This window comes from Halyomorpha halys, unplaced genomic scaffold (assembly GCF_000696795.3).
Source record: "Halyomorpha halys isolate HHAL.00 unplaced genomic scaffold, Hhal_1.1 Scaffold613.1, whole genome shotgun sequence".
Lineage (NCBI taxonomy): Eukaryota > Metazoa > Arthropoda > Insecta > Hemiptera > Pentatomidae > Halyomorpha > Halyomorpha halys.
Genome location: NW_027112830.1, coordinates 269,189 through 288,204, shown reverse-complemented (window position 1 = coordinate 288,204; position 19,016 = coordinate 269,189). Strand labels below are relative to the sequence as shown.

Below are 19,016 nucleotides of genomic sequence, written 5' to 3'. Positions count from 1 at the left end.
TTATAAATTTGGGTACATAGTGGTTTTTTACTTATGTAAATAAAAAAATCTAGTATACTAAGGAATAAAATCTAGTTAAATAGTTTTGGAAATTAGGATCGCGACATGTCTTTGTGGAATCGGTATTACAATTACTTTAAATGTGGTTCAGTATCAATTTCATAAAATATTATCCTCTTCTTTTCGCTTACGCATCCGGAAACACATTTACCTTGATGTACCTATACTTCGAAAATGGTGAGTCTGATTTAGCCTTAAGTTGGGAGATTTGTGTAAAAATAGCTTTATATAAATTTTATCAAAGTTTAATCATTTTCTTTCGATTACCTATGTGAAAAATTAATTTTCTAGCCTGTATTGCATAGCTTGTCTCGCGCGTTTTATTCACAAGACAATCCAACAGTTAATCTTGAAATCTGGGTAACTATGAACCCAATAGAAATGCAAATCTACAGTAAAAGTGAATTTACAAAGACATACAATTTGGAGTAAATAACATTAGGGCCTATAAGGAAAAAAATGCTCGTATATAGAAATAAGGAAGCTATGAACTAAGCAGATTTTTTTTTTAATAGGATTGATTTTCTTACAACTTTACCTAAAATAATATTTTATTGAATACCATTCAGGTTAATTGATAAATTTGAACCCATCAGTAATCCATAGAGCTGCTTGTGGGTAAATTCCTTTATATTTAATATAACAAATATTGATACACCATTTTAAAAATAAAAAATATGGACCAATATAGAAATCTAATTAGAAAATTGAAAGTGGATGAAGATAATAATAGAAAATATATATTCAAATGAAAATAACTAAATATATAGGAGATAAACAAAGGCAAGATACTAATATAAACAGTTGAAAATGGCAAAAACTGAATTTAGTGCAAACCAAGGTAAGGATAAGGAAGATGCATAGTCTCACCTCTATAGACAGTAATTTTAATAATGATCTTTATTGTAACAGTGACATTATATAATGAAAGAGAAATATTATATACTGTTAATTATAATTTTTAATGTTGCTTCATAAAAAAAAATTGAAGACCACATTAGAATATAACTCAATTTTTTTTTTTATTCAGAAATGAGTAACAATAGTTTCTGATAGTGGACAAAATGGTAAATCCAAAACAGGCAAAAAATGAGTTTAAAGAAGTCAAAATATCTTTTATGAAAGAATATGAGTAAAGTGTAAAGAATAATAGATTCTGAGATAACCTTTGTATATATTCTTCTAAACATTTAGGGAAAAGTGAGATACTACATTTTTCTATTATTATAAATAATGAATAATGTTATAAAAATGTGTATTAAAATTGCAGAATAAATATTAGCAGAAGATAGAGAAACAAACCCTGAAGCGTTAAAAATTTGTGGTGATCTGTTAGTTCGAAAAATAATAAAATACAATGTTAATAATGAAGTTCATGTCACTAATAATGTACAGAAAATAAATAGTTCTGTAGATTGTCACCTGACAATCATCTCCTAGATTGTAAACTATTTTTAGGTGTTTCATACATAAAATATTTCTAAATTAATATACATTCTTTGGCTTTCCTTCATACGAAAAACCCCGATGAAGCCCTGCAAACAGGGTCGAAATGCTGGCTCATAGTTTTTAGCTATTTGAGTTACTTTTTAACCACAACTGGACCATCTTCGTTTTATTAAATAAATATCCAACTTTAGACCAAAATGATAGTAAGGAAAGATTTTTGGGAATAGGCTGTGTTAAACAATAAATAACAAAATGTAAACTTTATTGTCTTTAAACTCACAATATAATTTCAGAAATTATATAACAGCCTTAAAATAACTCCCATAAACTTTCAAGATAAAGAAAAATATATTTTTTTCTTCCTGATAAAATGAAAAATTCATAAATCTTTTTATTATGAATTACAAAATAACATTCCAACCCTTGGATGAGGCAGGTTCTTGGTTGTTCAGCTGGAAAAAAAATAAATAAATAAAAATTGGTACATACAAAACACACAAATAAACACTCTTTCAAAAAATATAAACCAATTTCATTTACTCATATTTTTGTAATAGAATAATAGTATTGTAATAGTTTTTTCTTATTCTTCAATGATTCAAAATGAGTACTAGCAGCATGGCCACTAACAGCATGGAGCACATCAAGGTGGTAGAAGAATTCCTTCCAAAAGCAACATAAATGATCCACTGAGTTTTCCCCCATTCCTCGCCATCTCTGGCATTATAAGGTGCAGCTGCAGTGGGTTGATTATGAATACTTTCTTTCTCTTCTCTTATTTACAATATTGTGTATTTAAAGAGAGAACCAATTAATTTATATGGGTCATAATACATATTATAACTGTGAAGCAGCCTAGTGTTTGGTTAACCGCATTACTGATGTGGTTGAACCCTCTGCATCTGTCTGGTAAGTCTAACCCTCCTGATCCGTATTTGTCCTGGTGCCTCCTCCAGTCCACCAACACTTCTGGTCCCTGTTTGTCCTCCTCCCTCTTATCCTCTTCTTTAAGGTGGATCCATATGTTGGCCGCGCGCCACGAATTTGGAGGCTTGTACAAATGCTCGGTAAACAAAGAATGGACCATCCAACATGCCAGTGTTATTCAGAGAGGCAAGCATGGCGGACGTATAAGTAGTTTCAGCCATTGTACTGGGATTATATTGTTTTTATTACAAAAAAAAGAAAATGAGAGGAAATTAAATATAAATAAATAAGATTAAATATAAAACTTATTATAAAAATTAACTACAACCTCCTAACAGCTCTCAGTTGCAACTAGACAAAGAACAATGCTGGAGATGCTACACGAGCGCTCTCACGAACCCCTTTGATCTATGTTCAAAAACCGACTCTCGACGGATCGACAACAAGCTTAGGCCAACTCGTACAAGCTACCCATCCACATGCTCGTGGTGTCACAATGTAGTGGCTTGGCCAACATGTAGAGGCCCCTTTAGGTGGCTCACTGATGACAGGCTGACGAACCCTTCCCAATGTGAAATGTGTGGGGCCCACCACCTCCATCTAACCATAGATGAAGACACTGAAGAAGGGATAATTCTCTTCTTCTATTAAATAAAGGAAATCCAACTTAGCGAGGGTGAAGATCTTATCCTCTCTTGACAACCTGCCTCAGTGTCTTTCCATGAAATCCATTGAGTGACATGGTTAACCTATCCTTTAAATACACCAAGTGATGAGAGGTGTTAAATCTTCTTCTTTTCCTCACAACTAGGTATATTACTAGAGAGCTATGCCCTCTTAAATTGATATTCTGGAAGCTACTAGCAAGTATTGAAATCTTACTACCAATAGTGCATGAATTGGGATACTGAGTTGCTAGCATAATAAAACTTCAGAATTGGTTCATGCTTTTTGAAAGATTCATTATATTAAATTAAATTTTTTCAGGAATTTTCAATTATAAAAATGCAGCAGCTAAATAATTGACATAACAACTGACCTTCTCAATAATTTTATCTGCACAAGCTACTCTGATTCTAGCAGAAGTCGCCGGGGAGTCGAAAGTAAACCAGCCTTCAATATTATTATCCTTTCGAGCAGCTTTCACGGCATTCCTAATAGCAAAGAACACAGAGGATGCCAGGAAGAGCGGTGGTTCCCCAATAGCCTACAAATAATAGGTTAAAAAAAACTTTATGATAATATTAATACTTTTCAAAATAACAAAATGAAGTCAAAGTATTACTATAATACTAATCAGAGCTACTAAAATACTACCTAGGGCCGCCCATAGCTCAGTTCTTAAGACACAGTCTTACTAATTTTATGTCTATTGGCGGTGCCGGTTTGAATCCGGCCTGGGACGTTGACTTTTTTCATTGAGTGGCGGTCCCACAAAATGAAGAACTTTGACCCCCAACCATGGTTAGGCAGTATACGACTCCAATGGGAGTCTTGGCCGAAAAAAAAAAAAAAAAATACTACTAGAATACTAAGAGCTTTGAAAATGGAGATGGTTGGGAACATCCTCAATTCTGAGAAAGGATCATATTTATAGAACTCGACAGAGCTTGGAATGGAACCCCAGGGTCAGCAAAGATGGGAATAGCTGAGAGAGACATGGAGGCATATCTGGGAAAAGGAAGTACCAAAATCAGATCAGATGTAGTCTGATTGCAAGATTCAGAGTTGAACGGGAGAACTTTGTAGCAGCCCTATTTCCCACCTAAGAAATTCCAGGATTAAGCATCATCAAAAATTAGAGACTAAAAGAGTTATTCACCTTTTCAAATAAGTTTCATTGAAACAGTTTTACTAAAACTTTTTTTAATAGCAAAATAACTGTTAGTATTTTAAACTTTTATTATTTTTATTTTATAATAAAACTTTTATTTCATCAGAATAAAAAAAATTAGTATTCATTGATTTTTATAAAAGCTAAAAGTTTATTATTAATTATAATTAAATTATATGTCTTGTCTTTCTGCACCCTTACATCTTAGAAAGAAAAAAAGACAACCATACCTTAGAAGAGTATACAGCTCTTGGATTAGAAGATCCTTTGAGAAGAGATACGTTGAATTGTACTGGTATATCAGATAAAGTAGGTATTTTATAGGTACCAGGTCCTGTTGAGTATAGAATACCATCAGGAGAATATACCAGCTCCTCCAGAGTGAAGAGTCCATATCCTTGAACAAAGGCACCTTCTATTTGACCAATATCTATTGCAGGATTAAGGCTTTGTCCAACATCCATAACAATATCAGTGCGGAGCACCTGTGCAAATTATGCAAAATTAAAAAAACAAGTACTCAACTTCAATATTTGATATCTTTCTTCAAAAACTATTCTGGCATTTAAAAATATTTCTTCAAACTTTTCAGTGATAAATGTTACGGCCACTGATTTATCTTAATTTATTATTTATTATAAATTAATTAGTTCATTTATTTATGTTTTTAATAATTTAAATTTCTTTAACCCATACAAAGCTTTTAATTGTGATTTAGGGTAAAAAAAAATTCAAGTAAGGCTGTAGAAAAATCTGTTATTCACCTGATGATCTCCTGTTAGACAATCTATTTCCACTTCTGAACAAGCAACACCGTAAGTATGGTAATAAAAAGTATTTCCTGTTTCAGCTGTAGGGTTACCACTATCTGGATTTCTGACCATGAATAAAAAAAATATCAACTTTAAATTTGAAAAGTTCAAATGAACAATTTATAGCAAATTTAATTTATAGCAAATTTAATTTATAGAAAATTTAATTTAGATCAAATGGATATGAATAGCCAGTTTTTCTTTAACACTAGGTTTACAGAATCTGTTAATTAGACAGATTTAAAACTTCTAAATGAAATACCCAAAAAAAACATAGCATTAATTTTAACCATTTTGCATCATAAATTGATCATTTAATCCAAATAATTTATACACATATTTATTTTTCCTAAACTTCCTAATTTTTTGAAATTTGTATGTCGCATATCTATTTCTTCAAAACCCGTCAAAGTTGTTGGCTAACTGATTTCATAAACAATCCTTATATGTTTGCTTTGTTTGTAAAATAATTTCTCCTATAATAAATATAAGAGTGAAAGAAAAGTATTTACGAAGTTGCTTCCAATTTTGTATTAATTGGCGCCTCAATAATAACGGGGATTTTATGCCCTAAGTGTTATCTTTTATTTTCCTCCTCAACAAAATCTGTCATACTCATCGCTGAAAAATGAGAGACGACTTTTAGATCAGAGATTTCTGTAGTAACAGTGAAAGAACATTTGTCAAAGACAGTGTGGAAAATTTTCAATCATTGTGGGCAATACCCACTTATTATTATAAATATTTATAATAGGGTAATTTTGTATTGGGTAATTGAATTTAGGCACAGTATTTTTTTTTTTTTTATATAGGAAGATGGTCAGAGTTGCGGTCAAAGGAGAAATAAAAATAGTTTACAACTATTTATTTTAGCCCTGATGAAGCCCTACAAAGTGGGACGAAATGTCGGAAAATAAATAGTTGTAAACTATTTTTGTTTCTCCTTTGACCGCAACCCTGACCATCTTCCTATACAGGAAAATAAATAGTTGTAAACTATTTTTGTTTCTCCTTTGACCGCAACCCTAACCATCTTCCTATATATCAATTTTTACGGTCAACTATATATACATATATTTTTTTTTAAATTTTAACCAACCCCTTTTTTCTAGTAATCTTGAGTAAGTCTGGGAGAAAAGATATTCATTAAAATTATCAATGAAGACTGTACTGAGGATAACTCTGTAGATCAGTATGTATAGGCCAAAGTGAAGCTTACAGTACCCAATACAGTTAACATTGATGTTATCATTTTTACTTAATAATAATTTATTTAAATGTTAAGCACAATAGTGTTCAATACAGACTTAATTTTAATAAATCAATTTTTTTAAAAGAAAATGCGTATTTTCGTTTACCCATCAATTTGAAGGGAGCTCATGCAAATAAGTATATCATAAATGCCCATAAACCTAGAGTTTTTTGATAACTAGCACTCTTTCACAGAATCGATAAGAATTAAAATTAATACAAATGGTATTTTGAATTATGAAGAATATGCGGGATGCGGTCAAAAGAAAACAAAAAGTAGTTAACAACTATTTGTTTACGACATTTCTATTTATCCAACAAATAAAAATATTTTGACATAGTAGTATAATAATGTACACAAATGTAAATTAAGTAGTTAGGGTAAAAATTATGTAAATATAAATGAAAAGAAAATTATATACAAATAAACGAACAGAAGAAATAAAAATATTATTAATATAAAAAAAAATATGCAAACTATTAGGTTAAAATATTTTATATTATTATCATTGTCTATTTTATATTAATACTGACAATTTGCACTCGAGGGCTCAATAGTGGAGTCATTTAAAATTTGTCTTTAAATTCAATGGCTCTGCTATAGAGACAATGCAAATAATTTTTAGTCCATAAGATTAGGATAAAGGCAAATTGTAAAAACTATTGAGTATAAGATCCTCTGGTGACAAATAACCATTGCAGCTCGCGGTTTATTACGCTGGTAATTTGAATAAAAAAAAACTTCATGTACAAAGGGCTATTTTTGTTTCTTCTTTTCGTTCATTTGTAAATAATTTTCTTTTCACTTATATTTACATAATTTGAACACTATCTTATTTTTTTTTTTTTTTATCTAATTATCCTACAAAGTCAAAATATTTTTAGTTTTTTTTTTGTGTGTTTTTAGTCCTGATGAAGCTCAACAAAGTGGGGGGAAATATCACCAAATAAATAGTTGTTAACTACTTTTTGTTTTCTTTTGACCGCACCCCAGACCATCTTCTTCATAATTTGAAATAATACAGTCAATCATTTCTATATATAAAATAATATTTTGAATCATCAGCCATTCATCCTAAATAACAAATAATTAGTTTTATTAAATATTTTATTATTAAGTATAACCAATAATTTATATTAATTTTTGTTTTTGTTTCAGTATTAACTAGTTAAATAAAATATTTTAGCAATGACAGAACTAACTTGTAAAAACCTGTGGCAGCCAATGAAATCCTTTGGAAATAAGCTTCCTTAATCAATTCAGTCCAAGAAATATCAGGCTTAAGTTTTTTTATTGGTTTCAATCTTTCATTTATTTGATTGCAGGCATTCTGAAAAAAAGGAATGGAGTTGGTAAGTGTTGAGATCAAAAGGACTGTAAGTCATATTAAGATGACAACATACAATAACAGCCATGCCATTCAAATCAGATGATGCACTCCCCGCCGTTGCCGATGTGTTATGAACTTTGTCAGTAGAGGTTTCAGAAATGTGTATGAACTCAGTTGAGATTCCTAAGGCTCGACTTGCAACCTAAAATAATTATTGTATTAAAATTACTATTGAACCATTATAATTAATAATAATAATGAAAGTATCAATTTTAGTTACCAAATAAGTCATAGTGACCAAATTTTCAGCTAACTACAAAAAACAGTTCAAGGCAAAGCGTAATGGTTAAAGAAAAAATGACTGTAAATTAAAATGTGACAACTCTGAATTTGTTATGTCAGTAATTAAGCTAATCAATACAATATTAAATCTTTTCTGATTGTTCTTTCAATGCATACATTTTCTGCTACAACTAAATCATCACGCCCACCCTCTGCACTTCCTCCACCCATTACCCTTTTTCATTTTAGTTCATTATTTATCATTTAGGATTCAGGTTAGGATCTCTTTTATTATTTATCTATTTCCCTACATTTATCTATCTACTTGAATGGATATTTTATTGTACTATACTTACACCTCATTTATTATTCTCATATATTAAAACTCTTTTTAACCTTTAATTTAATCATGACTGTCACTACTATTAATTGTTTTTTCTCTAATTATTACTACAGTGATATATTTTCAATTCTATAATTCATTATTGTATTATTTACAAATAATTATTCAATTCATTTATATTTTTTTTAGTTTAGTTTGTTCCTTTTTTATATATATATTTTTTTTATATAACTTTTCTATATAAGTTCTTGTCCAACATAAATTACAATTAGATTACTGATTTAATATATTGATTGTTTGAGTGATTTATATTATTATTAACACAAACTTCAATGATCCAATTTTAGTCTCAACTTTTTATTTTAAAAAACTTCCAACGTTTCGACCCTTAAGCCATTTTTAAGCAGATAACCTTACTCATTGAATTATCTTAATTCATTAAATTGTCTTTTTTGCAGGCTAATTGCGCATCTCTTATATAAACTAAATAATTTCAACACAAAACTATCCTTCAAAAGTTGTTTTTTCTTTCCTATTAATCTCATTAACAATATTTCATTTAGCACAGATAAAATCTTTTTCTGCTGTTTTGTGTATCTTTTTCGACCTCAACTCCGACCATACTTCTGCAATTAAAAATTTTAAAATGCTTTGGAATCTTGCAGAAAGCATTTGAATTATTTTCTAAGTAATATGTTTTGACCCACTGAATAGACCTTGTAGTAGTGAATTCAGATATGATATCTCATCTGTTTTTAGCCTGAATGTATGCTGGATAAATCCACCAATGGAATATCTGGTTACCGCTAACATCTCATCTGTGAATGTATGACCTATAGGGATTAACTTAGATACGACAAAAGAAACCTTTCTCGATAGAAAAAACTGAACTCCAAGTTGCAGACTGGGTCTCAGTACATCATCGCTACGCTCATCAAGAAGGGAACCTCCTTGAGTCACTGACTTGAGGTGTTTCTCAACACAATGATAATTTTCAACATTATATAAAAAAAAAGGTTTCAATTCATCTAACTTATGGTTTTAACCTTCCAATGCATTTATCTCAACAGAATGATTGCCTGCCAAATTTTAAATATCTGTCATAATAGACTTATATTGTTTCTCAACTCATCATAAATGACGTAACAATATAATAATAATAAAAAGTTAGATGTTACCTGAATCATCTTGGTGTGAAGCCCTTGACCCATTTCAGTTCCACCATGGCTTAGAAGTACAGAACCATCAACATATATCAGAACCAAGGCACTAGCTTGATTGAGGAAAGGAGTGGAAAAACCAATACCAAACATTGTAGGTATGAGAGAAATTCCTCGCTTGCGGAAACGATTAATTCTAAAAAATAAAATAAATATGAAAGACTTAATATCAAACCTAGAAATCAAAGCCAATTTCTATGAAACTGAAACCACGAATAATAACTTCAAACCTTGAATAAAAAGTATTGAAACTTTTAAAAACAGAATACGCAAAAAAAATATTATTTTCCATCCTTTCAAAATGATGACCATTAAGAATCTAACTTTGAAATTCATAGATTCTAACCAAAAATAACCATATTTAATGAAGATACAGAAAAAACAATTCATATTAACAAAGAATATTTACTGATTTTAAGTAACAATGGTCCATGCCTGTTAAATTGACAGACTTGGGCTTTTCTTTCCTCATAATTTGAACTATTTTTACATTCATTCCAACAACGTTCAATTGTACAGTTCATTATTTTCTGCTTGAATTGAGTATAATCTCCATCTTTACAAAAATTTCTAGAATGTACCTAAAAATTAAAGAATAACTATCAATCTTTTGTAAGAAATAATAATATTTAAGGAAATATATAAAGGTGAAGAGTTTGTTTATTTGAATGCACTAATTTCTGAAATAACATGATATTCGATTAATTTCAACAGACGTGAAACTATGGAGCACAGCGGAGATAAAAGTAACAGAAAGAAAGATTTTCACATCCATACATTTATATTGGAATTGTTCATTCTTGTTTATTTGATATATTTTTCTTATGTTTATATCAATACTTATAGAAAAACATGGTGACATATATTGTTAAAATAATTTTAATAATACAATATGAGATCCCTGAAGACAACTGTCTGACCCAGGGACGCCGTTCCAGAGAAGAGGCCGGAAAGGGAGATACGGAAAATCATCTCCCCTAATAATTAGAAAACCTGAAAGGTTGGGAAATTGAGGATTTGAGAACCTATATAAAATTTGAGGTAAAACATTATTGTAACATTGAGGCTCAAATATCTACATGATAATTAGGTGTGAGCTAGTGACTCTAGCTCTTAATGGACTCAATCATATTAGGGGTGCATTTTTGACACAAATATTGACCATTTATGAAAGAGTGACTGTAGGTATATCGATATATAAAACCCTGTTGTGGATTCAGAATCTCTCACACAGGCAGAAGGATCCTGCAGAAAGATTGTTACTGACACAACATGATGAGGGAAGATCTTGCAGATCCACCAGAGGGGCTGGTATAAGGTAAGGATAAGTGAAGTCTCAAGCAAATTGAAAAGGATCCTCCGTGAAACAATAAATGAAGGAAACTGCTGAGTGGCAAACCCAAAAGTGGTTATTCTAAAGATGTACTTCCCTGCTATTGATCCATGCTTGGAAACTACATGTGTCCAACCTAATTACTGGATCTTACAGTTCTTCATGAGGCATGCAGGTTTACGATCAAAGCTTGAAGCACATGATAAAAACCTCCATTATGTCAAGTGTCGGATTCAGGATACCACAAAGCACGTTGTAACTGAGTGTACCAAGTATGAGGTACTGAGTGGCAAGCTGATCAGGACTACAGGGCACTATGTTCTAATAGAGAGTCATCTCCCTAAGCTAATGGTTAAGAAGAACGTCCCGTACAGCAAGGCCTTTTTGTGGGGGTAGAAGGAAGTAGTTAGCTCAATACACTTTTCCTTGGGTAGGAAACAAGGAGCTAGACCAGAGAAATCAGTGGACAGCATAGAAGAGGACAGATAAACTTAAAGTTTTGAGGAGAGGATAAACTTAAAAGAAGTGCAAGTTGAGAATACCGCTAATGAAAAAAATGTAAATTTTTTTTACTGCAATAGTAGGTTGTACCATAGCCATGTGTTGCTTCTAAATGCACCTGTATGGCACAATAGAGGGTAAGAAATAAATAAATAAGGTAAAATATTATTTAAAGAGGTTATTATACTCAAAACTGCTTGTAAAGGTGTCTGTGTTCCAAAAATGATTTGGAAAAAAACAATTTCCAGAGAATACTCTCCAGACCTCTGGTAAGTTAAGATATTTGGTCAAAATTGTAAGAAAATTTTAGATTTTGCTCCTCCCACCTTCAATAAGTTGTTACAGAATCATTCCTGGACTCACCCTATATTATTTAAAGTAAACTACCACCAACATTTCTCTTATGCTTTTTCTCTTCCATAGACTAATTCACAGATTCATTTATTTTTTATTTAGAACTATATAAAAAACAGAATTTCAGAATACAGAAGTCAATTTAAAAGGTAAATAATAATGAAAAGTTACCTAAAAATATTATTATAATCAAATTAAATAAGTATTTTAGGTAAGTAAATTCACTTATATACTAACCAAGTCTGGATCAAGTTCTAATGTTTCAGCAATATGAAAAACAATAGTTTCTCCCACGAGCATAGCTTGTGGTGCACCGAAACCTCGGAATGCAGTGTTTGAAGGCAAATTAGTCCTGCATACATAACCAGAAATCTCTATGTTTTTTATGTGCATGGTGTTCTGAACATGAAACATTGCTCTTTCTATCACCTGAAATAATTTATAAAATAAATATCTATCTGATTTTATCACACTAAATATCAAGTTATAGGAATAATACTGATAAATCTTGAAGTAGAATAGTTGTATTCATTCATGGGGTGAATACAGAGAACACATGGAGCAAATGAGGTGCAAGCAAAACTTGAAATAGATACAATAAGACAGGAACTGGTAGTAATGGGTTTATTTACCTTTTATTACGTTCACATATTTGGACTTGTGATGAGCAGCAGCAATTGAAGAAGAACGAATGCGTAATTTATGCAATGGGGCCAGATGTAATAAAGCACATAGACTTAGGCACATCACAAGAGCTACCTTGTGTTAATAGCTGCTAGCAGAGGAAATCTCAAGAGGTTAAACATTTAAATGACTCACATAACAATAAAATTTGATCCAATTCTTTCCAAATAAAAAATAGTAAGGTCTATTGCATACAATAAAGGTCAAAACAACTGTATGGAACCAACATAAAGCATCAATATCGATAGCCTAGAATAAAATCCTTATATCTAAAAAAAAAACTATTATACTTTATTAGATGGATAAGCTCATATCTCACAATACTTGAGTGCCAAAAAAAATAATCTAATAAAAAATAACAGCACTGCACTCTATCGACAAATAATAAACCCTTGTATCTTTCTCAGTAGCCATAATCTTTAAGTTAATATAAATTTACATTGTTTATTTTAAGACACAAGGTTTTCATTCTAGGCCATTGATATTCACTTCGGACACAAAAATAACCAGTAACCTAACAATTACCTATTAATCAATAAATAACATTATCTTTAGAAAATCTTACACAATCAGAAAGATCAAGAGAGCAGCCAGCATTACAATACAGAGATATTTCACATGCTTTGATCTTGCCTTCTTGGTCAAATCCAGCTTTGTATTTTCCAAAGAAAGGATGTCGATGACCAGTTATTATCATGTCCTCCTTTCTGTCAAACATTGCTCGTACAGGTCTTTTTAATCTGAAACAAATATAAATATTTATACAAGAGGACAACCAATTATGATTGGATAATAATTACTTACTTATATAAGCATTATAATACTTATATAATATATAGTAATAATTGCTTTAACATATCTTACTTATGAGCAGCAATAGCAGTACACAAAGCCAGGTAAGCAGAACGAGATTCCTTTCCACCAAAACCTCCTCCCATCCTTTTAACTTTGCATACTATTCTATTGAAAGGAATGCCAAGAGCGAGCGCTACTAAGTTCTATGAATAAACATGAAAAAATAAATTATTAAACATCATTAATTTTGTAAGAATATGATATTTTCAGCACAGAAGTTAAAAATGAATGATAGCAAATTGTATTAACTTAAATAAAAAATAAAAATAAAAGCATATTAGTGTGTGTAAAAATTGTTACAAAAATATATTAATACCACAAACTTATCATATTAATAACTTAGAAAAAATATATTTAGAAGAGAAATAATAATTAAATTATTATGAAATTAATACAGAAAAATTTAAGTAATGTAAATAAGAAGCATCAATTGGGACTGGGTGGAGAGGAAATTATGGTATAAACGAGATTTGAAGGTGGAAAGGAACTGCAGCGAAGGATAGGGAGGAGGATCTGAGGAGGAGGAATATGTCAAGAACTGCAGTTTTGTGGGCTGTTGCATATTATTACAAAGACTGGAAACGGGTATTACAGTGAAATATGGCAAATGAAAAAAATTACTCATTTAGAAATCATAAAGAAAAAGTGTTACTGTATCCAGTTAATTTTGATATAGAGATTTATTTTTGTAATAATGAAAATACTTGTGATGTTGTAAGAGTATATACTCATTATGTATGTGTTAATTAAAGGACAACATTTAAAATTATGTCCTGTAAATATTTTACAAATACAGAACGGTAATATTTGGTACTATAGGGGAAATGCTCCAAGGTAATAAATAAAATAATAATATAAAATAAAGGTATTCATAAATAAAAGCCAAAAACAATTGAATGAGAAATTGTTTAACAATATTATTTATTTATATAAATAAATGTTTAATAATATTAACAAATATTATCCAGACTTATTATTAGAACAACAGGCAATCATTTAAGGAATTTAATCATTTTTTATTGTTTTTTCATCTTTTAAAAGGTTGTTCAATTGATTAATATATATATTTTTTTTTGGCCAAGACTCCCATTGGAGTCCTATACTGCCCTAACCATGGTTGGGGTCAAGTTTTTCATTTTATGGGACCGCCACTCAATGAAAAAAGTCAATGTCCCAGGCCAGATTCGAACCGGCACCGCTAGCAATCTCAAATTGGTAATACTAGGCCTAACCAACTGAGCTACGGGCGGCTCTTAATTAATATTTGACTGTGACATTAACAATTTACCATTTAAAAAGAAGACTTCTTAATAAAAGTTTATGAAGAAAACACAACAAATCTCATTTGTTATATGAAAAACTCCACCCAAATCGGAAAAATGTATGAAATAAAGATATTTAACACAAAAATACCTAATACAAGTGTGAAATATATTATGTGTGTTTATATCTGGTGTCACATATATATATACACACATAAGCTGATAACAAATAATTTACACACCTGAATTTCAGTAGGGTGTTGTGATGATGTATATATCTCCATTTCACTATCTTCAGATTTAGGAATCACAACACAACAATGTGTTTCTAAGTAAAAATGCTCCTGTCCACCAACAGTCAATTCACCTTCAACTATTTTATACGATTTTCCAAAACCTTCTTCAACATCACCACTTTTTACTTTGAATGGTGAATTAGGAAAAAATGACTTATGTTTTATGGCATCCTATTAAACATAAAAATAAAACTCCAAATTTATTTTAAAATATTAAATAAACTTTAAATCAAATAGTCAACTTAAGAATTTATTCAATTTTATTAGTATTTGTTTAACATAAAATAAATATTTTTGGAAAAATAAAATTATTAATTAAAGATGTATTAGAAAATTGTATTTACTTAATAGATTATTAATATAATATATTAATTTTTATAATTCTAATTACTTTTTCTGCCAAAAATAAAGTAAGAACAAACAGAAAAAAAAAACTGCTCTGATCCATTATCAGCTTCATATAGTGTAGGTACTGACCCTAGTGAACACTGGAGGATTCAGTTGTCAAAAAAATATGGCGCCCAACTTTACCAGAAACTTTGAGCATCAAAGAAACTAAAAATATTCAATTGTTCAAATTGAATGGAAACCTTAATAAACCCAAGAGATGGTTATACATTTTCATATATATATTAATTTTTAGATAACTTCCAAGTATTGAAGTAACCAGTGCTAAATTTGTTAAAAGAAAAAGAAAAAGTTATTTGATATTAGTCTGTTAAATATGGCCAATACCACACTCCACTTTAGTATGGTCTAGTATATGATAAAATTTGCTCAATAAATTATCAAAGTATTTGTAAAACTTGTGGAAAAGGTAATTATAAAGTTCTAATCTCAAGTGTTTATTCTTTTCGTTCATTGTTTTCCAGCAGCGTTGGTGTATTTATTTTTAATTAAATGTATTTTTTTTTTTTTTTTGGATTGAATGAAATTGATTCGATCATCCACAAGAATTCAGAAAACTTGTTCAAAGTACACACATATTATAAAAAAAAAGCTAATAAAGAGGGTTTTTTCACTTAAAATTTGTCTAATTGTTGAATATAATAACTCATTTACCATTCAGCACCAACTGAATGAATACCGTTATTATATTTTTTTATCAGAAACTTTGATTACCATAATATAAATGTTTTTGAATGAATCCTAATACAAGTTGGAATTTTTTCATAATACCAAAATACCTTGGTTGTAATAATAACTGGCTGTAAATCTTCATATACAACTTTTACAAGATTAACTGCCCTCTGAGCTATCAGCTGGTCGACTGCGGCTACAGCTCCAATGACTTGACCATGGCATAGCACCTACATTTGAGATATTTTTATTAAAACTATTTTTATAAACATTTAGATATGTTCGTGAAATTCAAATATTAATAACCTTCTCAGAAGCAAAAATCTCTTCATCGTGTACAATAGGTCCGAAATTGTTTCTTTCTTGAAGAATGTCATTAGCGGAAATAAATCCCACAACACCATCCAATTTCAAAGCTTCAGAAGGATCAATCTTCTTGATATTTGCATGTGATTTTGTACTTGTAACCAGGCTTAAATAAACTTCATTTTCAAAACTTGGTAAATCATCACAGTATAAGGCTTCACCTAAAAAATATTGATTTAATATTGAAGTTTGCATTTTTAAAAATGAATTAATCAGTTGATGGCATTAATAAAGGAGATGGTTTGAGTGGTCAATGGTAAGTTTAAAACAAAAAATAACTAAAAAACTAATAAAACATTAAAATATCAGTGTTTTGGCTCATATTGCAGACCTTCTCCAGTGTTACAAAGAACAATATACAACAATGATAAAAATACATTATTACACTAAGGTTTATAATTTTGAAATAGTCCTTTTATCAATAGTGTAATGAATACATGAAATTTTACATTTTTTCTCTATCTTCATACTAGGTCTCGAAATAAATATGGTTAAAAAAGATATGTGGTAAACAGTAGAAACAGAAGCAATATAGGTGAAATAGATATAGGAGGAAACACATTTAAACAGACAGATAGATTCAAGTATTTATGCTTGTTATTTTTAATCTCGAAATTGCTTAGCTTGCACCTACTTTCCAAAAACTTTTATTTTAGAGTTTATTGAGTTTACAAAACTATTATCCTTCCCACAATTCTTTATGGATGCGTAATGTGGCCTCTTACACTAATGGAAAAACAGCGCCTTAAGATCTTTGAAAATAAAGTATTGCGTAAAATATTTGAACTGAAAAAGAATGAGTTAAAAGGAGAATTTAGAAGGCTAAACAACGCTAAATTGAGGAAACTGCACCTGGTGTCAAGGAAAATTTGTTTAGGCAAGTGCTATCAAAATTAGTAAATGGAATTAAATTGGATAATGCAGAACCAGCCAGCTCAATTTTTTAAAATTTTATAAAATTGAATTAATGGTAACAGCTGGGCCCTGTTTCATAATAAAAAAAGTACAAACTCATAATATTAATCTTGTAGTTTGTATTTGATACAATTTTATAGACTTATAAAATTCAGCCAGATAATTTTTTACTTTCAACCTCATATAATATCACTAATAGTCATCCCCATCATGAAACAAAATGTATAAGTGTTTATACTTCATAGTTTGTGTACTTGTATCTAAGGACTAATAATATTGGCTTTCATTATGAAACAGACCCCTCTTATCCACAATTCTCGTTTATGTCTAAAACATAAAATTTGAATGGAAATTTTCAATTCTGAGGACAAAATTGGTTTTCTTTTCCTGCATGAATATAAAACTACCCAGCCTACAGTAGTGAGGAAATAAAATAATATTGATATAACAGAAACAAAGAAAATTAGTTTACAAATAAAGTATAATTAGATTTAATATTATTGTTAAGTTTTACCGGTTGCATGTTTAAAAGCTGATTTATGTACAACAGGTAGACCAATAGTGTCATGTTCTCCTTCGGATGGTGAGTCCTATCAAAATAAATTATTTATAAATAATCTTCATAAAAATAATTTTTTATACTTTCTTATACTTTAGTCAAAATACAAACTTTTGATATATACTGTGAACTAGATGGTATCAAAGAATGGAATTGATCTTTTGCGCTTCTATGAGATTTATCAGGAATGCTAATAAGTCCAAGTTTTTCCAGTTCAAAGCAAACATGTAAATAAAACTTGAAGAAAAAGCTGAAAAATAGGAGAGATAATTAAAAAATTAAAAAGTGAATTTGAAATACAATAAATGTAAGAAAACTCCTGTGTAAGAGGTCACAAGTATTATTACAGACAAGTGATAATATCTGAATGAGATGGTAATGGGCACAGTCAAAAAGGAACAAAAAATAGTTAACACATATTTATTTGCGACGTTTCACCCCACCTTGTAGAACTTCATTAGGGCTAAAAAAAGATTAAAAAACACTAATAATATTTTGACAATGTACGATAATAAGATTAAAAAAAAAATAAACAATAAAGATAACTTTCGATATTTTTCAACTCGAGCAGGTGGGTGGTATTAATTTCTTCTTTACTTATTTAAAAAATTACAATATATTATAAATATATATTGTAATATCCTCTTTTTTTATAAATAGTCATTTTTTAAATATAAATAATCTAGTTTAGTTTTCTCCATGTATTTCCACCAAAGAGTAAATTTATCAACTTTATCATAGATAGCAAGCTAACCAATTTCATTATTCAGATGTAACAGAGGGAAAAAACAAACTCATTTAAAATATTCAAGATGGCAGCACAGTTCTTCCGAAGTATGTTAAATCGCTGCTATGCTGAGCAGGTAGACAACAATTTTTTTCAACTTGTCTCATCTTGTTTTCAACAAAGTCTTTGACGGGCTGAAGGCCTGTGCCAACCCACTCTTCAGGGAAATCGCGCCTACAACAAGACCTGGGAGGTGGCTGAAGTCACCACACCACCACCACCAGCCCGAATGGTCCTTCCCCATTCTTTGTAAGCCCCTGGTTATCATGCCACCACTGTAAACTCGCCTTTAGTGGACCCTGTAAACTTATCTTATAATGCTATACGGCAAAAGAAGATTTATTATAGTAATGTTTACATATTGTAATATGCTCTTTTTGAGTAAATAGTATATTTTGATGTATAAAGGGTTTTCGATACGTTTTATTTTATGTATCATTTTAATATTGTTCATTTGTTTTGTTTATCCAAAAAGCAAGCTAACTAATTTTCATTGTCCATAATAAATTCGTGAT

The 19,016-nt window shown here is 30.0% G+C and overlaps 1 protein-coding gene across 1 annotated transcript in view; it reads right to left on the bottom strand.

Annotated features, from left to right (window-relative positions):
• Positions 1 to 1,754: 1,754 nt before the first annotated feature.
• Positions 1,755 to 19,016, bottom strand: part of LOC106684762 (xanthine dehydrogenase) — a 33,846-nt gene continuing 16,584 nt past the window's right edge. The window contains exons 13-28 of the mRNA XM_014427022.2: positions 17,826 to 17,964; positions 17,670 to 17,745; positions 16,181 to 16,401; positions 15,982 to 16,104; positions 14,741 to 14,965; positions 13,246 to 13,379; positions 12,947 to 13,121; positions 11,935 to 12,126; positions 9,945 to 10,090; positions 9,468 to 9,645; positions 7,738 to 7,866; positions 7,537 to 7,664; positions 5,035 to 5,146; positions 4,501 to 4,755; positions 3,476 to 3,643; positions 1,755 to 1,961 (exon numbers count right to left, since the gene is read on the bottom strand). Of these exons, the coding sequence (XP_014282508.1) occupies positions 1,911 to 1,961; positions 3,476 to 3,643; positions 4,501 to 4,755; positions 5,035 to 5,146; positions 7,537 to 7,664; positions 7,738 to 7,866; positions 9,468 to 9,645; positions 9,945 to 10,090; positions 11,935 to 12,126; positions 12,947 to 13,121; positions 13,246 to 13,379; positions 14,741 to 14,965; positions 15,982 to 16,104; positions 16,181 to 16,401; positions 17,670 to 17,745; positions 17,826 to 17,964 (2,452 nt within the window). The 3' untranslated portion in view covers positions 1,755 to 1,910. The remainder of the gene's footprint in view (positions 1,962 to 3,475; positions 3,644 to 4,500; positions 4,756 to 5,034; positions 5,147 to 7,536; positions 7,665 to 7,737; positions 7,867 to 9,467; positions 9,646 to 9,944; positions 10,091 to 11,934; positions 12,127 to 12,946; positions 13,122 to 13,245; positions 13,380 to 14,740; positions 14,966 to 15,981; positions 16,105 to 16,180; positions 16,402 to 17,669; positions 17,746 to 17,825; positions 17,965 to 19,016) is intronic.